Raw genomic sequence first — 19,253 nt, 5'->3', positions numbered from 1 at the left:
AAATAAAAGAAAATGTTTTCCGATTCCACCAATACGACATTAAATCGTTGTTTGATTGCTCAGTGTGAGTCACGCTTTGATCTTTCGCGTTGCGCAAAATGAAAAGAGGAAATGCCAATAACACTAAAAGTCCTGTACCACTTTATCTTGAATGAAAGGGCCTCAGCGTCAAATTGCAATCAGTACCTTGGTGAAGCTTTTGGTGTGCCTTGATAGAAAATCAGTTTGCGATACCTTTCGAATGATTTTTTTTATTCGTTTGGTATTAGTATTTCATTTATATTTCTTGAAACAAACACGAACTACAATAAAAACAAAACAAATATAGAAGTATATAACATAAAGTTGTGTCCATGTTTTTGTAAGTTCAATATTACAATACGTACCTGAATGATTTCCTATTTAAATTATATTTTATGGAAATAGTACCTTTTGGTATTCTGATTTTGATTCCTTGCCTTTTTGTATAAATCCTTGATTCCTGGAAAGAATTGTATAAATCAAGATTTCGCGGAGTAGTGGGCTAACAGAATTTAATTGATTTAATCATTAGTTTGTACCTCCGTCAAATACTATACATTTGAAGCTCTACGAGAAATAGGTAGAAATAATAATATCGTTGAAACTGTATAAACGTAAATATTAGAACAATATTATGAGTGTTTACCAGGCTCGTACTTCTGAAAATGCACAACGAAATTTTAACACCTAAATATAAGTGGTAAATATATTATTTTTTAGATATGCGTTAAAACAAATCCGACATATAAAATAATATGCTTATTCTTTATTTTTAAATACGAGTATCCTTATCATAACGTAAACGAAGAGTCCGTCATTTAAATTGAAAAGGAGCCAAAAATAAACGAAAAAGTAAGAGACGTAAAAGTCCAGAAGTGATTAGAATCATTCAGCAGCTCCTAGCCAAAAAGTGAAATGATCTAGATTGAATATCTGTTAGGCTCTAAAAATAATGCTCAAAGCATATCGTAAGGCCATTAACCCAAGTGTATATTTTATCATTCAGCAAAGGAGATTTTTCCTCATTCCTAAAATTTTAAAAGTAATTCTATTCTAAGAAATGATTATTCATTCTCAACAAATAATTACCTTTCTGTCTCAACTATTCCACCCACGAGCAAAGTATTAGAAAAGTATTCCTAGCGATAATGCTTCAGTTTATGAACACGTCCCATCAGTTTTCAAATGACCAGTTTACCTTCAGAAACAGCAAGTCGACGATAGACGGCAGAGTCATATCTAGTCGATAAGGGTTATCTAGTCGTGATTCCACATTAAGTGTGTTTCTCAACTTAACAATAACATACGACAGTGTTGACCCATCTTTCATGGTATAAGATGAAATATTGGAAAAGTTGTTCGATATTGCTTAGAATATTCCTTAATCAATGATTGGCCTGAAATGATGATAAGTTTGCTCAAAATTGTTCTAATTTGTTGGCATTTATGTTGTCAGATCATTAACTCAATACTGCCCTGTTCAGGCTCTTATGGCGGTGAACTATGTCTAGATATACCCCCTACTTCAAGTACAGTTTGTGTTTTTAGAGCTTGTGCAAGCAATCAATTCATGAGAGCATTTTAACTTCAAAAAGAGCGACTGTTGGTGAAGAGTTTTGTAAGTAATCCTTTAGAGAGTTAACACTGTTAACACTCTTGTGCCTGTATATCTTGGGATCAACGTTATTTAGTGTGTCTAAATTTCCTTTGACATGTGGCCTACATATACAACACGTATGCTACCACAGGGAGAGATTACAACTAAATTGGGAGACACAGAACTGAATTGGGATCTATGAAAATTTGCCCTCAGAGGTAGGTCGTTGTTCATTTTAAGAAAATATTGCCAGATTATATAACAAATTCCCAAACACCCAAGATGTAAACAACTTGTATAAAATAATTTGTATTGTTACAAAAATTCTATAACGCTAACGAGTTATTTAATACGACTTAAAAATCACCCAATAAGAATGACACCGTTGCTGTAGGTGGTGGGACGACTAAAAAATGAAAGGACATATGTATGAGTTGATTGTATGTTTAAATTAAGTAAGATGTTATTCCCAAATATATCATGACTTTCGTTATGCATTTTTATGAGAATAAAAGAATGATCCGATCTGATAAGATGTAACCTTTTAAAAATTTTATATAATATTATCTCCAGATAGGGACGCAAGATCCATTTCCAATCATTGACACGGTTTTGTACACAGTGAAGGCATGCTCAACTGTGGTGTGCAATACACTTCTATGATCCCAGTGAGTGGACTTGGCTCTGAGATTCCAGATTGCGCTATTGTCAGTCAATAGCTTATTAGTAAGGGTTCACCGGTACATCCGGTTAAAAGGTTCTTTGATTTGTGCTAGTCGCGCCCGACCCGGCATTTCAGTCTCTCGAGCATATCCATGTAAAAGGTTGCGTCGAAAGTTTTTCCTTGCGGTTCAAACTCAAAATATACTATTCTTTGAACGTTAAGGAGACGTTCAGGATTGTTTTTATGCATGATATGTTCGTACTTTCTTTCTTGGATTTTGCGCGATTGTACATGCTTCTGATTTTGTGTGCCACTTCCACATTGAGAGTTCTAAATGAAACCCAGCATAAAGGCCTCTTGAAGCATTTTATAAGTTTCCGTACTATTTTCCAAAGCCGCACAAAAACCTTAATCGTACTGCTGTTCGCACCGTGACCCAAAACAATAATAATCTTCGTGCAAAGACACGTCCTACCCCTCCAACTGCTTGGAGTTAAATGATGGCAGGCATGTTTGGATGCGCAGAACCCCCACCGCATTATCCGACCGATCGGATTGCTCTTTGATAAATAGTCGCATCGTAATAAAATCATGCGCATTAATTTTATAATGAACCTCGTATAATTATTGTTACTAACAATTATCATGAAATAGATACTTTTCCCTTATGATTTAATCATGAATTTTTTAGCATTCATTGCTAAACATTTTTTTAATGACTACAAACCAACTTTTTATGTTTTCATAAAGCCTAAATTATATTAAAATATTATTCTTCTGGAAAATTAATATAAACTGCTGCCCATTATTATGAAAATAGTTTGCAATTCAAAACTTTTACACTTATTTCTCCAAATATATTGGTAATAAAAGTTATTTATTAAATAAACATTCAGCTTTAAACTAATATTACATTTAAATATGACCGCTATTTCTCGGTCATTAAGTGCTCTATCAGGGGTTCCCCAGGGATCTCTCCTCGGGCCTCATCTGTTTAACCTCTTTATAAATGATATCGACCACTGCCTTGGAGTTGAGCTGCTACTATTTGCTGATGATGCAAAGATTTTCATAGAAATAAACTCTTTTACTGATCACCAACTGCTTCAATTAGCACTTTTCCATATCGAAAAATGGTGCCTTATGAACGCTATGGACCTTAATATATCTAAATGCGCTGTGATGACCTTTTCAAGATCTTTTACACCCTGTCTCTTCAGCTACTCTCTTTACAACACCGTTCTTCATCGAGTAGATAAAATAAAGGACCTTGGTGTCATCACAACACCAACTCTTCACCCTGCTGAGCACATCCAATACATCTGTAATAGAGCAAACTCAACTCTTGGAGTTATCTTCCGCTCTACTCGTAACCTTTCATTAGATGCCCTGCTGATCCTCTACAAAGCACTTGTTCGTCCTCTCCTGGAATACAACTCTTCCATCTGGTCACCTTCCCAAGAAGGACTCAAAACACAACTTGAAAGAGTTCAGCATCGTCTTGTCAGAACAGCTGGGTTCAGAGATGGCCACCACTACATGAATGTTCCAATTGCTGGTTATCAACTACAGCATGGCCTTGCTCCTCTTGAGGCTCGTAGAAAGATACATGATCTTATCTTTCTCCACAAGATCATCATCGGAAGCATTGATTGCCCGCAACTACTCAACAAAATCTACTTCCATGTTCCTGGGCATATGAGACTGCGAGACACCTTTGCAAGACTGTACTACTCAACGACCTACCAACAACAGAGTACGATACCTCGACTTCTACGCAGCGGAAATGAGATGGGACATCTTGTTGACTTCTTCTCCACCAGCCCTGCTAGATTTCGAGAAGAAATCATCAAATTAGTATATGGCACTCTATAATTCTGTTTTCAACTATACCTTTTTTCTGTTTTTACTCGCCTTTTTTTAGTAGTACTTTGTTATATATTATAGTCCTTGCATTGAAATTGTTCGATATTGTTGTTGTATTTTATAGTTTATTGATTATTTCATGTACATGTATGTAATGGTATTGTAAAAGTGGCGATTGCCGTGGAAATAAATAATATAAAAAATAAATAAAAATCACTAAAACCTATCAATAGAAATAAAAACTTTAAAGTAATCAGTTTTCACAATACTAGTGTAACTAAACGCGACATTAACGTCGATAGTGGCTTAGACACATTTATTGTGTGTACATAGTTGTTATAATATACAGTTGCATTATTGTATGACATAAAGTAGGCATTAAATGAAAAGGAATTACTTGTGTAAATAGAGATAATATAACTAACTTTGATCATCTGAATGGCAAGTAAGGCTTTAATTACACCAGCGGAAGTGAGCCATTAGAGTAGAAACGGCGGACGAGAATGCAGTAACAGAGGGTGTACGAGCATTTCCTAGCAGGTTGTGGTTAGACTTGTAAATGTAAAATAACTAAATTCAAAAATATAGTATTTAAATATTTAGGATTTTCTTATTTTTTCGTTTTACTTTTAAATATTCGTATTGTTTTTATATCTATTAGTATCACTTTAAAAACGGTCAAGATTTTAGAACTATTCTATCATGCGTTATCGAACAGACAAACGGACGGATTGCCCTTTGGGCTTTTGATTGGGGTTAAGAAGGAAGACGAATATATATGTACTCTTTTCCCCAGGAGTATATATATATAAAAATATCAGGAAACCAAGCTTTGCATAGTATTTTTCTGGTCAATCGTATTTTGGGATTAATTTTACATACATGCATACATTTCCGCAAACTATAAAACTATAAATGGCATAACTATTCATTGTTCTGTTATCTTCTGCATTAAAGGATGCTAGAGCAAAAGATGTGTTTATGTTTCGTATCTTATTATGAAAATCTTCCGAATATGGGTGACAGTTTAAAGAAGACGTATTATATAAATTGGCAATTTTGGTTGCTCTATTCAAATTCGTCCTTGCAAACAACATTCACCAAAAGAATTTCTTTGTATGCGACTAGAAACCGATTCCTCGGGGAAATACAATGCACCGCAATGGATAGGTTTACACATTTTATATGGTTCTAAGGCGTAATATTGCACAGCTGCAGTGACAGCACATTTATACTCGTATGTCAGTAAATAATTATTAAGTTCTAAAACCCTACGACGTCTTCCGTCTTGAAGTCTCGGTTCTTCTTATCGGTATCCTCGTTGCTCGTCATTTTCTTTAACTACACGATGTACCGCACGCTGCTGCAAATGTTTTTAGACGTCGAAACATCTAAATAACATAACCTTTCTGTTCGAATAATGTTGATATAGGTAAACAGGTTTCATTTCAAAAGGATGGAAATTATTCATCAACTTGTATTCAAATCAAAATTTGTTTTGATTTGAACCTTAGTTAATTTTATACGAAACTTTTTATTCTTACTCTTTGGCATTTTTAATGAAACATCAGCTGTGAGGAATGACTTACTACTCTTATTATGATACTTCGGATGTTATTTATCATACGTCATTGCCCAGGTGTCATTTACTACAAATGTAAACAAAGAAAATAATAAATAAATATTGAACATATGGCACTTTTGTTTTTTGTAACAATGTTTAACGTCGTTTCCATGAAAACTAATTATTTGAAAATTGAATTTAAATCTCAAAATTCAAAACATTTAACATATTTTGTGTCACATCCACATATAGCATAGAAATTGCTTTTCTGACTCTTAGTGAGAGATTACAACAGTTAGTGAATGATTCGGAATTTCACCATCTCATCGATAAGGGACCAAGAGGATCAGCCTGGTACCCCTTCTAAACGGTATGTACAAATTATTGCTATTAGCAAAGCTACTAGTACAACATTTCTAAAAGTTAAACCTATTATAAAGTTTATTACACAGACTAACTACCTACTATTCACACTAAATACATTATTGAGATATCCTTTACAGACATCATCTTAGACTATTCTACTGTAAGAATTAATTAGTATTGGTATTAGCACTGATAAACAATAGCAATAAATACGGTAGCCCTAGTTGTGTTTGCCTACTCGGGAATTTCTATAACTGTCAGTCCCTTGCCGACTTAGCATTTACTACTTTCTTTTGGGGTATACCAGGCTTATTACTCTTCTTGAATCTAAAATCAACCCATGTAAAAGTGTAACTAGCATTAAAATGATTTATTGTTTTTTTTCACTTAATACTGTTACTTTACCCACCCTACAGAGTTTTTAATTTTTGAATTTTTTTTATCCGGCTGTCTCATAGTTCTAATACCTTAATATCTTATATGCGTAACCTATAATATTCCTTCCTATTGCTATATACCTATGTAATAACATACTCCCGTAACTCTAACCTTCCTAACCTTTTCCATCCTGGTATAAATTTGGATAATTATTAAATCGAGGCCGTTGAATTATATATATATATATATATATATATATATATATATATATATATATATATATATATATACGTTAAATAGCACATTCACCCGGCAAGTGAGAGATCCGGGTTCGACTCCCGGCGGAGCAAGTACTTTTTGTGATTCAATGTTTATTGAAATTAAATAAGGCTATTGCCATTTATACAATTTAACGTAAATAAAAGTCGTTTGACTGGTGTTTGGTCCTCCGATCATATGTTAGTTTGCTTATTTAAACGCATATGTGACAGATACGGCCAAATACAAAATAATTGAATCGGAAAAAGTGAGCGCTCTGTGGTGTAATGGTAGCACATTCACCCGGCAAGTGAGAGATCCGGGTTCGACTCCCGGCGGAGCAAGTACTTTTTGTGATTCAATGTTTATTGAAATTAAATAAGGCTATTGCCATTTATACAATTTAACGTAAATAAAAGTCGTTTGACTGGTGTTTGGTCCTCCGATCATATGTTAGTTTGCTTATTTAAACGCATATGTGACAGATACGGCCAAATACAAAATAATTGAATCGGAAAAAGTGAGCGCTCTGTGGTGTAATGGTAGCACATTCACCCGGCAAGTGAGAGATCCGGGTTCGACTCCCGGCGGAGCAAGTACTTTTTGTGATTCAATGTTTATTAAAATATATATATATATATATATATATATATATATATATATATATATAATATATATATATATATATATATAATTAAATTAATAATTTAATAATAATATATATATATATATATATATATGTATATATATATATATATATATATATATATATGTATATATATATATATATATGTATATATATATATATAGTTTAAAATGATTGTTTATCATGTTTATTATAGAACATTATAAAATTCAATCAAGAGGAGAGTCGTTACTGTACAAGGTCGACGTTACTTATGAAAATACTGATGCTCACTGGCAAGATTTTGAACTCATATCCAAATTCCGAAGTGTTACTATTCTGATAAACACCCGTGATTATCAATTGCCCATTCCGCCTTTAATTTTTAGCCAATAAAACAACTCTTGTAATTTTCTTTGCTATAAATACTATGCTTAGCTCCTTGTTGTGTATGATTTAAATTTCAGTATCTCAGTGATGATTGCTTTCTGCCATTTGTATGTGATATAAATATGAAGTTCCAATAAATATGTTTCCTTACCCTATTAAATGCCTTCTCCAAACAATATATGGCATTGAGTCATTTGGTACTATTCACACGATCGTTTTGAGATTGAACTCAGTTGTATTTTGTAGCAGATTGAGCAGAATTGACATTAATGTATTTATTTATCAATTATGTTTTCCAAATGAATAGGTAAATTATAGATGCTGAAAAAATTCATAATTAAATAATTCATTTGTAATTATTTTTTCTTGTATACTGTAATATGTATATAATTAAAGTGAGTATTCTATATTTTGTTAATGACTTTTAGCTCATTACTTAGAAATTAAATTACTTTCATATTATTACATTTAATTTAATATTAAATTATTCAATTGCACGAAATCAATAATACACAGAGTAATATAGTTGCTATTAGACTGAGGTAAGGCTTTTCTTAAGTTAGTATAGTTTATTCCGCTACAGATAACTAACTACCTTTCTCCACATATATAGGCTACTAAACCTTATTCAAAGTACGTCAATAGTTGACAAAACTCTTTAGTTTGGATAAACGCAGGGTATATTCCATCGGAGAATTCATCAAATTACAGTAATTTCTCTAATACCAGAGACATTAAACTACTAATTTAACTAGGGTTACTTGTAGATAGAAGTATGCTAACGTAAGATTAGAAATGTCAGTAATTGCAACGCTACCTGTCTCATCTAAACATTATTAATGAATTTGTATGAAATATCTTCCAGTTAAAGTCAACAACGAAACATCATAATGAAAAATCGAAATACATGTATTGAGGTTATATTGAGGTTGACTGATAGAGAGAGGACTGACAGCACTAACTCCGCCTTTTCAATAAAGGCGTTTTCCATAAAGAAGTACCGGAAGTGGAGAATAGAGAACGCCTCACTACGAGTATGTTGAGATAGATTATTACAAGTGAGAGTTAAGAGGAGGTGGAAGCAGATGGGAATGTATTTGATCCAGCTAATCAGGAAATGTACCGATGCGAAGCGTTTGTGGTCATGTATTGAGCCGATACCTACTAAGACTGAAATCAACTTTTAATAGGTCTAATGCAGGACTTACCAAACCGTGGAAATCACAATGTGTTTTGTGCCATGCTCATCTTAAGATGAATCGCGAAGAATGAGACAAAAGGGTTAAGGATTTTGTTTTCTATGATTAGTGCAGAATGGACACCCAGATTGTCAGTAAATCCTTTCTTGACAGAATATTATACACATACTTTGGAAACCAAGAATATAAAATAAATTTACTTAAAAACTAATTATCTTACAGTTGTAAATGAGTTGAGATTGGTTTGATTATAACTGGCTAGTTAATTAAGTTAGCCCTGTTTGAAGAACAAGCGGTATCACTTACGCGAACTAAATGATGAAAGTAGCGCATATATAAACTTTCTTCAGGTATCAAAATTCCCTTAAGATTAAGCATGCAATACAATTAAAATTTAATTAATGTGTAATGGTTAACTTATAAAAGTCATGGTGCCTAAATTAAGCTGTACTTTATATAAAAAAATACTGAAACATACATTTGTGAATCAAGAGTCATTGATGCACGTACCAACAAAATTAATGGAACAGACTGTGCACTGAATATCACTTTCACAACCCCACCAGAAATTACGAACGGCTGAGCAAAAGTAAAAAGAGCAATCCTAATACCTTCGGTAGCTCAGGCATTACGATTTTGTTTTTGATCTTAGTCTTAGTGTGCGTTCAAGTATAGAAGTAACCTTGCTTCAAACCTTCGGTAGCTCAGGCATCACGATTTTGATCTTGATCTTAGTCTTAGTGTGTGTCCAAGTACAGAAGTAACCTTGCTTCAAGAAAGGACTGACCTAGCGGTTGATCTAATTACTTCATGTATAAAGCCTGAAATATTTTACATATGAGAACCATAAAAGTGGGTCTTTTTTAAACTTTGCCCATGGTGGTATTTTATAACCAATAACAAGTAGGATCAAAGGGGAATCGTTTTATAAAACGAGGATTATGCTATAGCAGTTGAAGAACTTTACAATAACTTTAAGAATAGTCAAGAATGTCAGATTTACTGATATAGAAGTGGTTTTCTGCCCAATACAATGAAATAAATTCTTTTAACGGTGTTATTTTGATTTAATTTCCACTTAATACAATAGTCTTAGACCATCAAATGTTATGGAAGGAGAAAATTACACCAATGCACTACCATCTTATCTGTAAGCGTGATTATTTTTTGTTAAGATAAATTGCATTGTGTGCTAGGTACATTAAAAATATTTCGTTTAGTGTTTTGTATTACTATTGACGAAAACTTGTGTATCTAAAAAACTTAGATTATCAGGGTACTGAAGTCAATTAACTAGAAATAAAAGGAATGTCTTATAGTAAAACTTATTTGTTTAATCGTAACTTATGTTGATTTTCCACCATTCTATCTGATGCAAACATCATGTTTACAAGCATTTATGAGAATAGGCCTCTTTAGGACCCAATCTACTCTCTGACTGTATATTTAGAGTAAAATTTATAATGCCTAAAAATTAATAGTCTTGGCATTTCTTTGAGCTATAATTATTATGTATAAATAATTTTCAAATCATGCATTTAAGATCCAGTTCTACTTCGTTGTACAGAATGTACATAGTTACTTTTAATAGTAATAACCCTATTTATTGTGCATAAATTACAAGGACTCTAATTGTAATAATATTTTGACGTTTTGTTTCAGCATACAGGTTTACTTTACGTTATCAATGGGAGGAACTTCAGTACCGTAAGTCTTTGAATCATGTCAGATATGAGTTTTCACGCTATTCTGAAACAACTGTTTTGGTCATATGTTTAGATTGTTACAGCATTATGCCATACGTTTGAAGGATTGAAATAGGCAACTTCTTGGTATCATATTTGTGATTCGAGAGTCTTGTTCTGATTATTTTCAGGTGGCCTCGGTCCTACGTTGATCCGACGTCCTCTCTGTGACACTTCTGATCATATAAACACGTCTTCACGTGCGTTGCAAAACACGCAAAGTATGAAAGTTAGTTGAATGGAAAAAAGTGTGAATGAGTGAGTGCGTGTAGAACTACAGTTAACTACTACAAATAATTCTTCACTGCACAACACTTTCAGGTATACTATATTTATCTCATCATATAACACTTAAGTTTACGCATTGTTGTTTGAATTAATGTTTACCAACACATTCTTTCAATATATAAAGCTTTCAAATATATTACCTTACGCAAATTACTTTTTGGGAACGCCATATTCTTAAAAGTTCATAATATATCAACTGCAATGTTTTATTAAATATAGTACATTTTTTATGACTGTTCTAGGGTTGATGCGGTCTATGTGGCAGGAGGTCGCCCCACTTACACAAATACACACACTACACATACACTAGGTAATGTATTGTTTTAATAATTCAAAAATACAATTAATTTGACTGCAATGGTTGTTTCAGAATGGCACGATAATAGTAATTTTTAGAGTATATTTGTACTTGAGAAACTTTAACAGACTTAATGTAATAACTTTAATTACTCTTTTTAGAAATTATTAATTGGGTTTAATAGGTTACGATTTACTTCATAATCCTAGAGGGAAAGTGTATCCTTTTGTGTTTTCTTGTAATGTGTCCCTAGCGTTTCTGCGTTTGCAAACTGGTGGCTCGTAACATTGGTGTTCGTTTATGTGTCGTAACAATTGTGACGTGTGCACGTGTGTGCTCGTGTGAGTGTTCCCTTTCGTCTCCACTTACTTCTAGAAACCAAGGGAATTCGGAAGGTTAGACTGCAGTGCAAAGGTGAATGTAACCATTTCCAAGCATACTTTAAGATTACACGTATACTAAAATGTACTTGAATTTCTAAATTTTTTTATTTTATCTTAAAATATCAATGAGACACAATGAAAATTAAAGTATTAGTCAAATCCAAATGTCACGTAGATTGTCAAACAAATGTACATTTTAATAATTAATTATACCAGAATTAATCTTGCAAAATACTTTTAATTGCATACGTAAATGATAGAATTAGTTTATATCAATCGGTTTAAACTATAAAAAGTCATATTAAACATGTTATAGAAACTAATTTTTTTATTTATGATTTTCATGTAAACTAAAACTTTTTTTAGTCTTATAAATAAATGTCACTGCTAAATAAGTTGCTAAATGTTAATTTTGAAAACAGCTGACCAATTTGGATGAATCGTTTTTTATATTTTTAAAATTAGTGGAAGTTTTTTATCCAGAAAAAGATTACTAATCGTCTCAAAATGATTTAGAATGTTTTAAAATAATAATAATATTACTGCTCCATGTTTAATATAAATTACTAAACAGCTAAATATGTAAATATTTAAAAGTTAAAAAACCGTAAAATGTATAAAAGTAATTATGAATGTAACTTGCCACACGTGGGAAAAGTCTAAAGCATGTTCCGGCACAAACAAAACTGGCTCTAATTTGGCACATTAACTCTTAACAAAATGTTTTATTACATTTGCACGCTCACAACGTTTTGTTTTTTCCAGAATATTGTTTTTCAGCTAGAACACTCGTAGAAAATTTCTGATAACCAAGAACGCAGGATAAGGAAAATAAATTGAATATTTCCTTGTGCAGTAATCATAGCATATTTTGCTGTTGCAATTTATTATTGTTTGTATTAATCAATCAATTGTAACCAAGATTTGTTTAAATATCTGACAACCTATAGGTACCCAATTACTTAATTACTAATATAGTTTATTATCACTAGCAATATCCTATACTTTTATTTGTAATTTCAAATAATATAACTTGTATTAATACTTACTGTATTTATTTTTGCTATGTTTAATCATATTGTTTTACTAAAAATTTGAGAAAACGGGGTGATACACTTTACATTTTGTCTCTTTTATAAAAAAAAATCAAATGAAACCAAAATCGTTTATTCTCCGAAAAAAAAATTACAAATGATATAAATTATATAATATATTCATTGTGTAAAAATATACAATTACCATAAATTATTTGGGTTTTAAACGTATATTGTGTAAAATAAATTTTATATTTTTTCTAATTTAATTATTTGAGAAATATTCACAGATGGGCTACTAAAGCCTGTGCGTGAAAACGAGTCATTACAAAAGTACTCAATTGATATTTCAACCTTTAAAAATTTTTGTTAACCGACAATAGTTTAAGAACTACCGACAATACGGTGAGTTCTTATTTGTTTACCTATTACATCTTTTCAACATCAGATATTACAAAACTGCAATATAGCTCTGTCTGTATTACATATGTATCTAGATGAAGAGGCGTTCTCATTGTCTCATTTGGTGCAACTAAATCGAAATTAATTTTATTTCTAAATTTGTTACGTACAAAGTAATTACATTTTACAGCATATGAAGCAATGCCTATGCGTGTTATTTAGTTTTAATTACATTTTCAATGATAAAAATAAATCGTATAGTAATAAAAATAAGAAATGTTTTATAAAAATTTAAAAAATAAACATTGTTAAAAAAATGAAAGTAAAATTAAAAGTTTTGCAGTCTACACAAATATATAAGTATTTAATTTTAATCACACCATTAATTAAATGTTATCTATTTTTTAATGATAAAATATGAATTAAATACTAGCAAGCATTTTAATACAGTGCGGTAAAACTAGTTATGAAAAAACTAATATTATATTAACGCAGAGACAACGTTTAATGATTGCGGAAATCGATAACTATTACAGTAATATCAGTAACTGAAATACATTATTTGTATTTATTGTTAGTGGTAAGGGTGGTTAGGGGAAGAGGAGGGTCCCAGGCAGTAACCAGCAGATTGAAGCCACTGTCAGGGTTGTCCTGCAGGTCCCTTATCACTGAGGACAGTGCCTTTACATTGTGTTGGTGAAATAGCAAGTGTTCGTAAGGTTAATAGACAGCTATTTAAAAATTATCTTTAAAATTACATTTAATATAGCACAGCATTTCTTGTAGAGTAACTGTGAGGATGGTAACTTTATTAGAGTAGGTGTAGACCAGTACAGTCATAATAAATTTTTGCCTAATTGTAAATATATCAGATTCCAAAATTAAAAGAGTAGGTGAAGAATATATTTGTTTATTGAGAGTTGACATAAAATTCATTGCATCATGTCCTTTACTGTTTTGCATCTCTTGAAACTGACTTGAACTCTAAATGACAAGCAGCAGAAAGGGAAGGTGATATAGAGATAGACTAAAAATTCACATACGGTTTATCCCTAACTACCTTAACTGTGTTGCATGCATTAGATTCTGTTCATTTGTAATTTAGCAAATAAAGCTTTTAATATTCTCTCGTAGCTATGTATAGAAGGAAAAAAAGAAAAATATAACTAACATATAAATGGAAAATTTAACATTGAAAGATATTGTTAAGAGAACAGGATTTTTCCGGACATTTGCCATCGTTCAGTGAATCAAAATATTAGTAATACTACGATTCGAAATCTGATCTCTTCTTGAGGTAAATAACTAAACTAATACACAAATACAAACTAGGTTAAAATAAAACAAATCATACCAAAGCGTTATAGCACACCAAACTCAGGAATCACAACCACCATGTCGTGTGTAAATACAAACTAGGTTAAAATAAACAAATCATACCAAAGCGTTATAGCACACCAAACTCAGGAATCACAACCACCATGTCGTGTGTTAATTTCACTACTCAAAAACATGCACTCAGTATAAAACTATGCACAATACCAATCATTAAATCTGAACCACAGAATTGCTCATCATTTCCAGTATCTACACGCTGTGCTACAGTCTGCCTCATATCTTGCAGACGTCGCTCTCGTTTCTCGTCATTTTTAGTAGCTACACGATGTGATGCACGCTGCCGCATATCCTACAGACGTCGCTCTCGTTGCTCGTCATTTTCAGTAGCTACAAGCTGTGATGCATGCTGCCGCATATCTTACAGACGTCGCTCTCGTTGCTAGTAATTTTTGGTAGCTACACGTTGTGCCACACGATGCCGCATATCTTGCAGATGTCGCTCTCGTTGCTCGTCATTTTCAGTACCTACACGCTGAGATGCACGCTGCCGCATATCTTGCAGATTTTGCTCTCGTTGCTCGTCATTTTCAGTACCTACACGCTGAGATGCACGCTGCCGCATATTTTGCAGACGTCGCTCTCGTTGCTTGTCTTTTCATTAGCTACACGATGTGCCGTACGCTGCCGTATATCTTGCAGACGTCACTCTCGTTTCTCGTCATTTTTAGTAGCTACACGATGTGATGCACGCTGCCGCATATTCTACAGACGTCACTCTCGTTGCTCGTCATTTTCAGTACCTACACGCTGAGATGCACGCTGCCGCATATTTTGCAGACGTCGCTCTCGTTGCTTGTCATTTTCATTAGCTACACGATGTGCCGTACGCTGCCGCATATCTTGCAGACGTCGCTCTCGTTGCTCGGAAGTTTCGGTAGCTACACGTTGTGCCTCACGCTGCCGCATACCTTGCAGACGTCGCTCTCGTTGCTCGGAAGTTTCGGTAGCTCCACGTTGTGCCACACGCTGCCGCATATCTTGCAGACGTCGCTCTCGTTGCTCGGAAGTTTCGGTAGCTACACGATGTGATGCACGCTGCCGCATATCTTGCAGATTTTGCTCTCGTTGCTCGTCATTTTCAGTACCTACACGCTGAGATGCACGCTGCCGCATATTTTGCAGACGTCGCTCTCGTTGCTTGTCTTTTCATTAGCTACACGATGTGCCGTACGCTGCCGTATATCTTGCAGACGTCGCTCTCGTTGCTCGGAAATTTCGGTAGCTACACGTTGTGCCTCACGCTGCCGCATATCTTGCAGACGTCACTCTCGTTTCTCGTCATTTTTAGTAGCTACACGATGTGATGCACGCTGCCGCATATTCTACAGACGTCGCTCTCGTTGCTCGTCATTTTCAGTACCTACAAGCTGAGATGCACGCTGCCACATATTTTGCAGACGTCGCTCTCGTTGCTTGTCATTTTCATTAGCTACACGATGTGCCGTACGTTGCCGCATATCTTGCAGACGTCGCTCTCGTTGCTCGGAAGTTTCGGTAGCTACACGTTGTGCCTCACGCTGCCGCATATCTTGCAGACGTCGCTCTCGTTGCTCGGAAGTTTCGGTAGCTCCACGTTGTGCCACACGCTGCCGCATATCTTGCAGACGTCGCTCTCGTTGCTCGGAAGTTTCGGTAGCTACACGATGTGATGCACGCTGCCGCATATCCTACAGACGTCGCTCTCGTTGCTCGTCATTTTCAGTAGCTACAAGCTGTGATGCATGCTGCCGCATATCTTACAGACGTCGCTCTCGTTGCTCGTAATTTTTGGTAGCTACACGTTGTGCCACACGATGCCGCATATCTTGCAGATGTCGCTCTCGTCGCTCGTTATTTTCAGTAGCTACACGCTGTGATGCACGCTGCTGCATATCTTGCAGATTTTGCTCTCGTTGCTCGTCATTTTCAGTACCTACACGCTGAGATGCACGCTGCCGCATATTTTGCAGACGTCGCTCTCGTTGCTTGTCTTTTCATTAGCTACACGATGTGCCGTATGCTGCCGTATATCTTGCAGACGTCGCTCTCGTTGCTCGGAAATTTCGGTAGCTACACGTTGTGCCTCACGCTGCCGCATATCTTGCAGACGTCACTCTCGTTTCTCGTCATTTTTAGTAGCTACACGATGTGATGCACGCTGCCGCATATTCTACAGACGTCGATCTCGTTGCTCGTCATTTTCAGTACCTACAAGCTGAGATGCACGCTGCCACATATTTTGCAGACGTCGCTCTCGTTGCTTGTCATTTTCATTAGCTACACGATGTGCCGTACGTTGCCGCATATCTTGCAGACGTCGCTCTCGTTGCTCGGAAGTTTCGGTAGCTACACGTTGTGCCTCACGCTGCCGCATATCTTGCAGACGTCGCTCTCGTTGCTCGGAAGTTTCGGTAGCTCCACGTTGTGCCACACGCTGCCGCATATCTTGCAGACGTCGCTCTCGTTGCTCGGAAGTTTCGGTAGCTACACGTTGTGCCTCACGCTGCCGCATATCTTGCAGACGTCGCTCTCGTTGCTCGGTAGTTTCGGTAGCTCCACGTTGTGCCACACGCTGCCGCATATCTTGCAGACGTCGCTCTCGTTGCTCGGAAGTTTCGGTAGCTACACGTTGTGCCACACGCTGCCGCATATCTTGCAGACGTCGCTCTCGTTGCTCGGAAGTTTCGCTAGCTACACGTTGTGCCTCACGCTGCCGCATATCTTGCAGACGTCGCTCTCGTTGCTCGGAAGTTTCGGTAGCTCCACGTTGTGCTACACGCTGCCGCATATCTTGCAGACGTCGCTCTCGTTGCTCGGAAGTTTCGGTAGCTCCACGTTTGTGCCACACGCTGCCGCATATCTTGCAGACGTCGCTCTCGTTGCTCGGAAGTTTCGGTAGCTACACGTTGTGCCACACGCTGCCGCATATCTTGCAGACGTCGCTCTCGTTGCTCGGAAGTTTCGGTAGCTACACGTTGTGCCTCACGCTGCCGCATATCTTGCAGACGTCGCTCTCGTTGCTCGGAAGTTTCGGTAGCTCCACGTTGTGCCACACGCTGCCGCATATCTTGCAGACGTCGCTCTCGTTGCTCGGAAGTTTCGGTAGCTCCACGTTGTGCCACACGCTGCCGCATATCTTGCAGACGTCGCTCTCGTTGCTCGGAAGTTTCGGTAGCTACACGTTGTGCCACACGCTGCCGCATATCTTGCAAACGTCGCTCTCGTTGCTGGTAATTTTCATTAGCTACACGTTGTGCCACACGCTGCCGCATATCTTGCAGACGTCGCTCTCGTTGCTCGGAAGTTTCGGTTAGCTCCACGTTGTGCCACACGCTGCCGCATATCTTGCAGACGTCGCTCTCGTTGCTCGGAAGTTTCGGTAGCTACACGTTGTGCCTCACGCTGCCGCATACGTTGTGCCACACGCTGCCGCATATCTTGCAGACGTCGCTCTCGTTGCTCGGAAGTTTCGGTAGCTCCACGTTGTGCCACACGCTGCCGCATATCTTGCAGACGTCGCTCTCGTTGCTCGGAAGTTTCGGTAGCTACACGTTGTGCCACACGCTGCCGCATATCTTGCAGACGTCGCTCTCGTTGCTCGGAAGTTTCGGTAGCTACACGTTGTGCCTCACGCTGCCGCATATCTTGCAGACGTCGCTCTCGTTGCTCGGAAGTTTCGGTAGCTCCACGTTGTGCCACACGCTGCCGCATATCTTGCAGACGTCGCTCTCGTTGCTCGGAAGTTTCGGTAGCTCCACGTTGTGCCACACGCTGCCGCATATCTTGCAGACGTCGCTCTCGTTGCTCGGAAGTTTCGGTAGCTACACGTTGTGCCACACGCTGCCGCATATCTTGCAAACGTCGCTCTCGTTGCTGGTAATTTTCATTAGCTACACGTTGTGCCACACGCTGCCGCATATCTTGCAGACGTCGCTCTCGTTGCTCGGAAGTTTCGGTAGCTCCACGTTGTGCCACACGCTGCCGCATATCTTGCAGACGTCGCTCTCGTTGCTCGGAAGTTTCGGTAGCTCCACGTTGTGCCACACGCTGCCGCATATCTTGCAGAACGTCGCTCTCGTTGCTCGGAAGTTTCGGTAGCTACACGTTGTGCCTCACGCTGCCGCATATCTTGCAGACGTCGCTCTCGTTGCTCGGAAGTTTCGGTAGCTCCACGTTGTGCCACACGCTGCCGCATATCTTGCAGACGTCGCTCTCGTTGCTCGGAAGTTTCGGTAGCTCCACGTTGTGCCACACGCTGCCGCATATCTTGCAGACGTCGCTCTCGTTGCTCGGAAGTTTCGGTAGCTACACGTTGTGCCACACGCTGCCGCATATCTTGCAAACGTCGCTCTCGTTGCTGGTAATTTTCATTAGCTACACGTTGTGCCACACGCTGCCGCATATCTTGCAGACGTCGCTCTCGTTGCTCGGAAGTTTCGGTAGCTCCACGTTGTGCCACACGCTGGCCGCATATCTTGCAGACGTCGCTCTCGTTGCTCGGAAGTTTCGGTAGCTCCACGTTGTGCCACACGCTGCCGCATATCTTGCAAACGTCGCTCTCGTTGCTGGTAATTTTCATTAGCTACACGTTGTGCCTCACGATGCCTCATATCTTGCAGACGTCGCTCTCGTTGCTCGGAAGTTTCGGTAGCTCCACGTTGTGCCACACGCTGGCGCATATCTTGCAGACGTCGCTCTCGTTGCTCGGAAGTTTCGGTAGCTCCACGTTTTGCCACTCGCTGCCGCATATCTTGCAGACGTCGCTCTCGTTGCTCGGAAGTTTCGGTAGCTCCACGTT

At 37.1% G+C, this 19,253-nt stretch overlaps 2 protein-coding genes across 2 annotated transcripts; both read right to left on the bottom strand.

Moving 5' to 3' along the window:
- Positions 1-16,212: 16,212 nt before the first annotated feature.
- On the bottom strand, positions 16,213-17,658 carry LOC124370357 (trichohyalin-like). Its single transcript, XM_046828648.1, has 3 exons — positions 17,459-17,658; positions 17,117-17,304; positions 16,213-16,445 (listed from the first exon to the last, which is right to left on the bottom strand). The coding sequence occupies exons 1-3, from the start codon at positions 17,656-17,658 to the stop codon at positions 16,213-16,215; spliced, it is 621 nt and encodes a 206-aa protein (XP_046684604.1).
- A 37-nt stretch (positions 17,659-17,695) lies between these two features.
- LOC124370356 (trichohyalin-like) lies at positions 17,696-19,034 on the bottom strand. The gene is made up of 3 exons (XM_046828647.1): positions 18,593-19,034; positions 18,109-18,513; positions 17,696-18,000 (listed from the first exon to the last, which is right to left on the bottom strand). Exons 1-3 carry the CDS (start codon positions 19,032-19,034, stop codon positions 17,696-17,698), a joined length of 1,152 nt encoding a protein of 383 aa, XP_046684603.1.
- Positions 19,035-19,253: the final 219 nt, after the last annotated feature.

The sequence above is a fragment of the Homalodisca vitripennis genome, unplaced genomic scaffold (genome assembly GCF_021130785.1).
Source record: "Homalodisca vitripennis isolate AUS2020 unplaced genomic scaffold, UT_GWSS_2.1 ScUCBcl_90;HRSCAF=1066, whole genome shotgun sequence".
NCBI classification, from domain to species: Eukaryota; Metazoa; Arthropoda; class Insecta; order Hemiptera; family Cicadellidae; genus Homalodisca; species Homalodisca vitripennis.
Note: the sequence above shows the minus strand (reverse complement) of the source record. Positions and strands in the feature narration are given on the sequence as shown.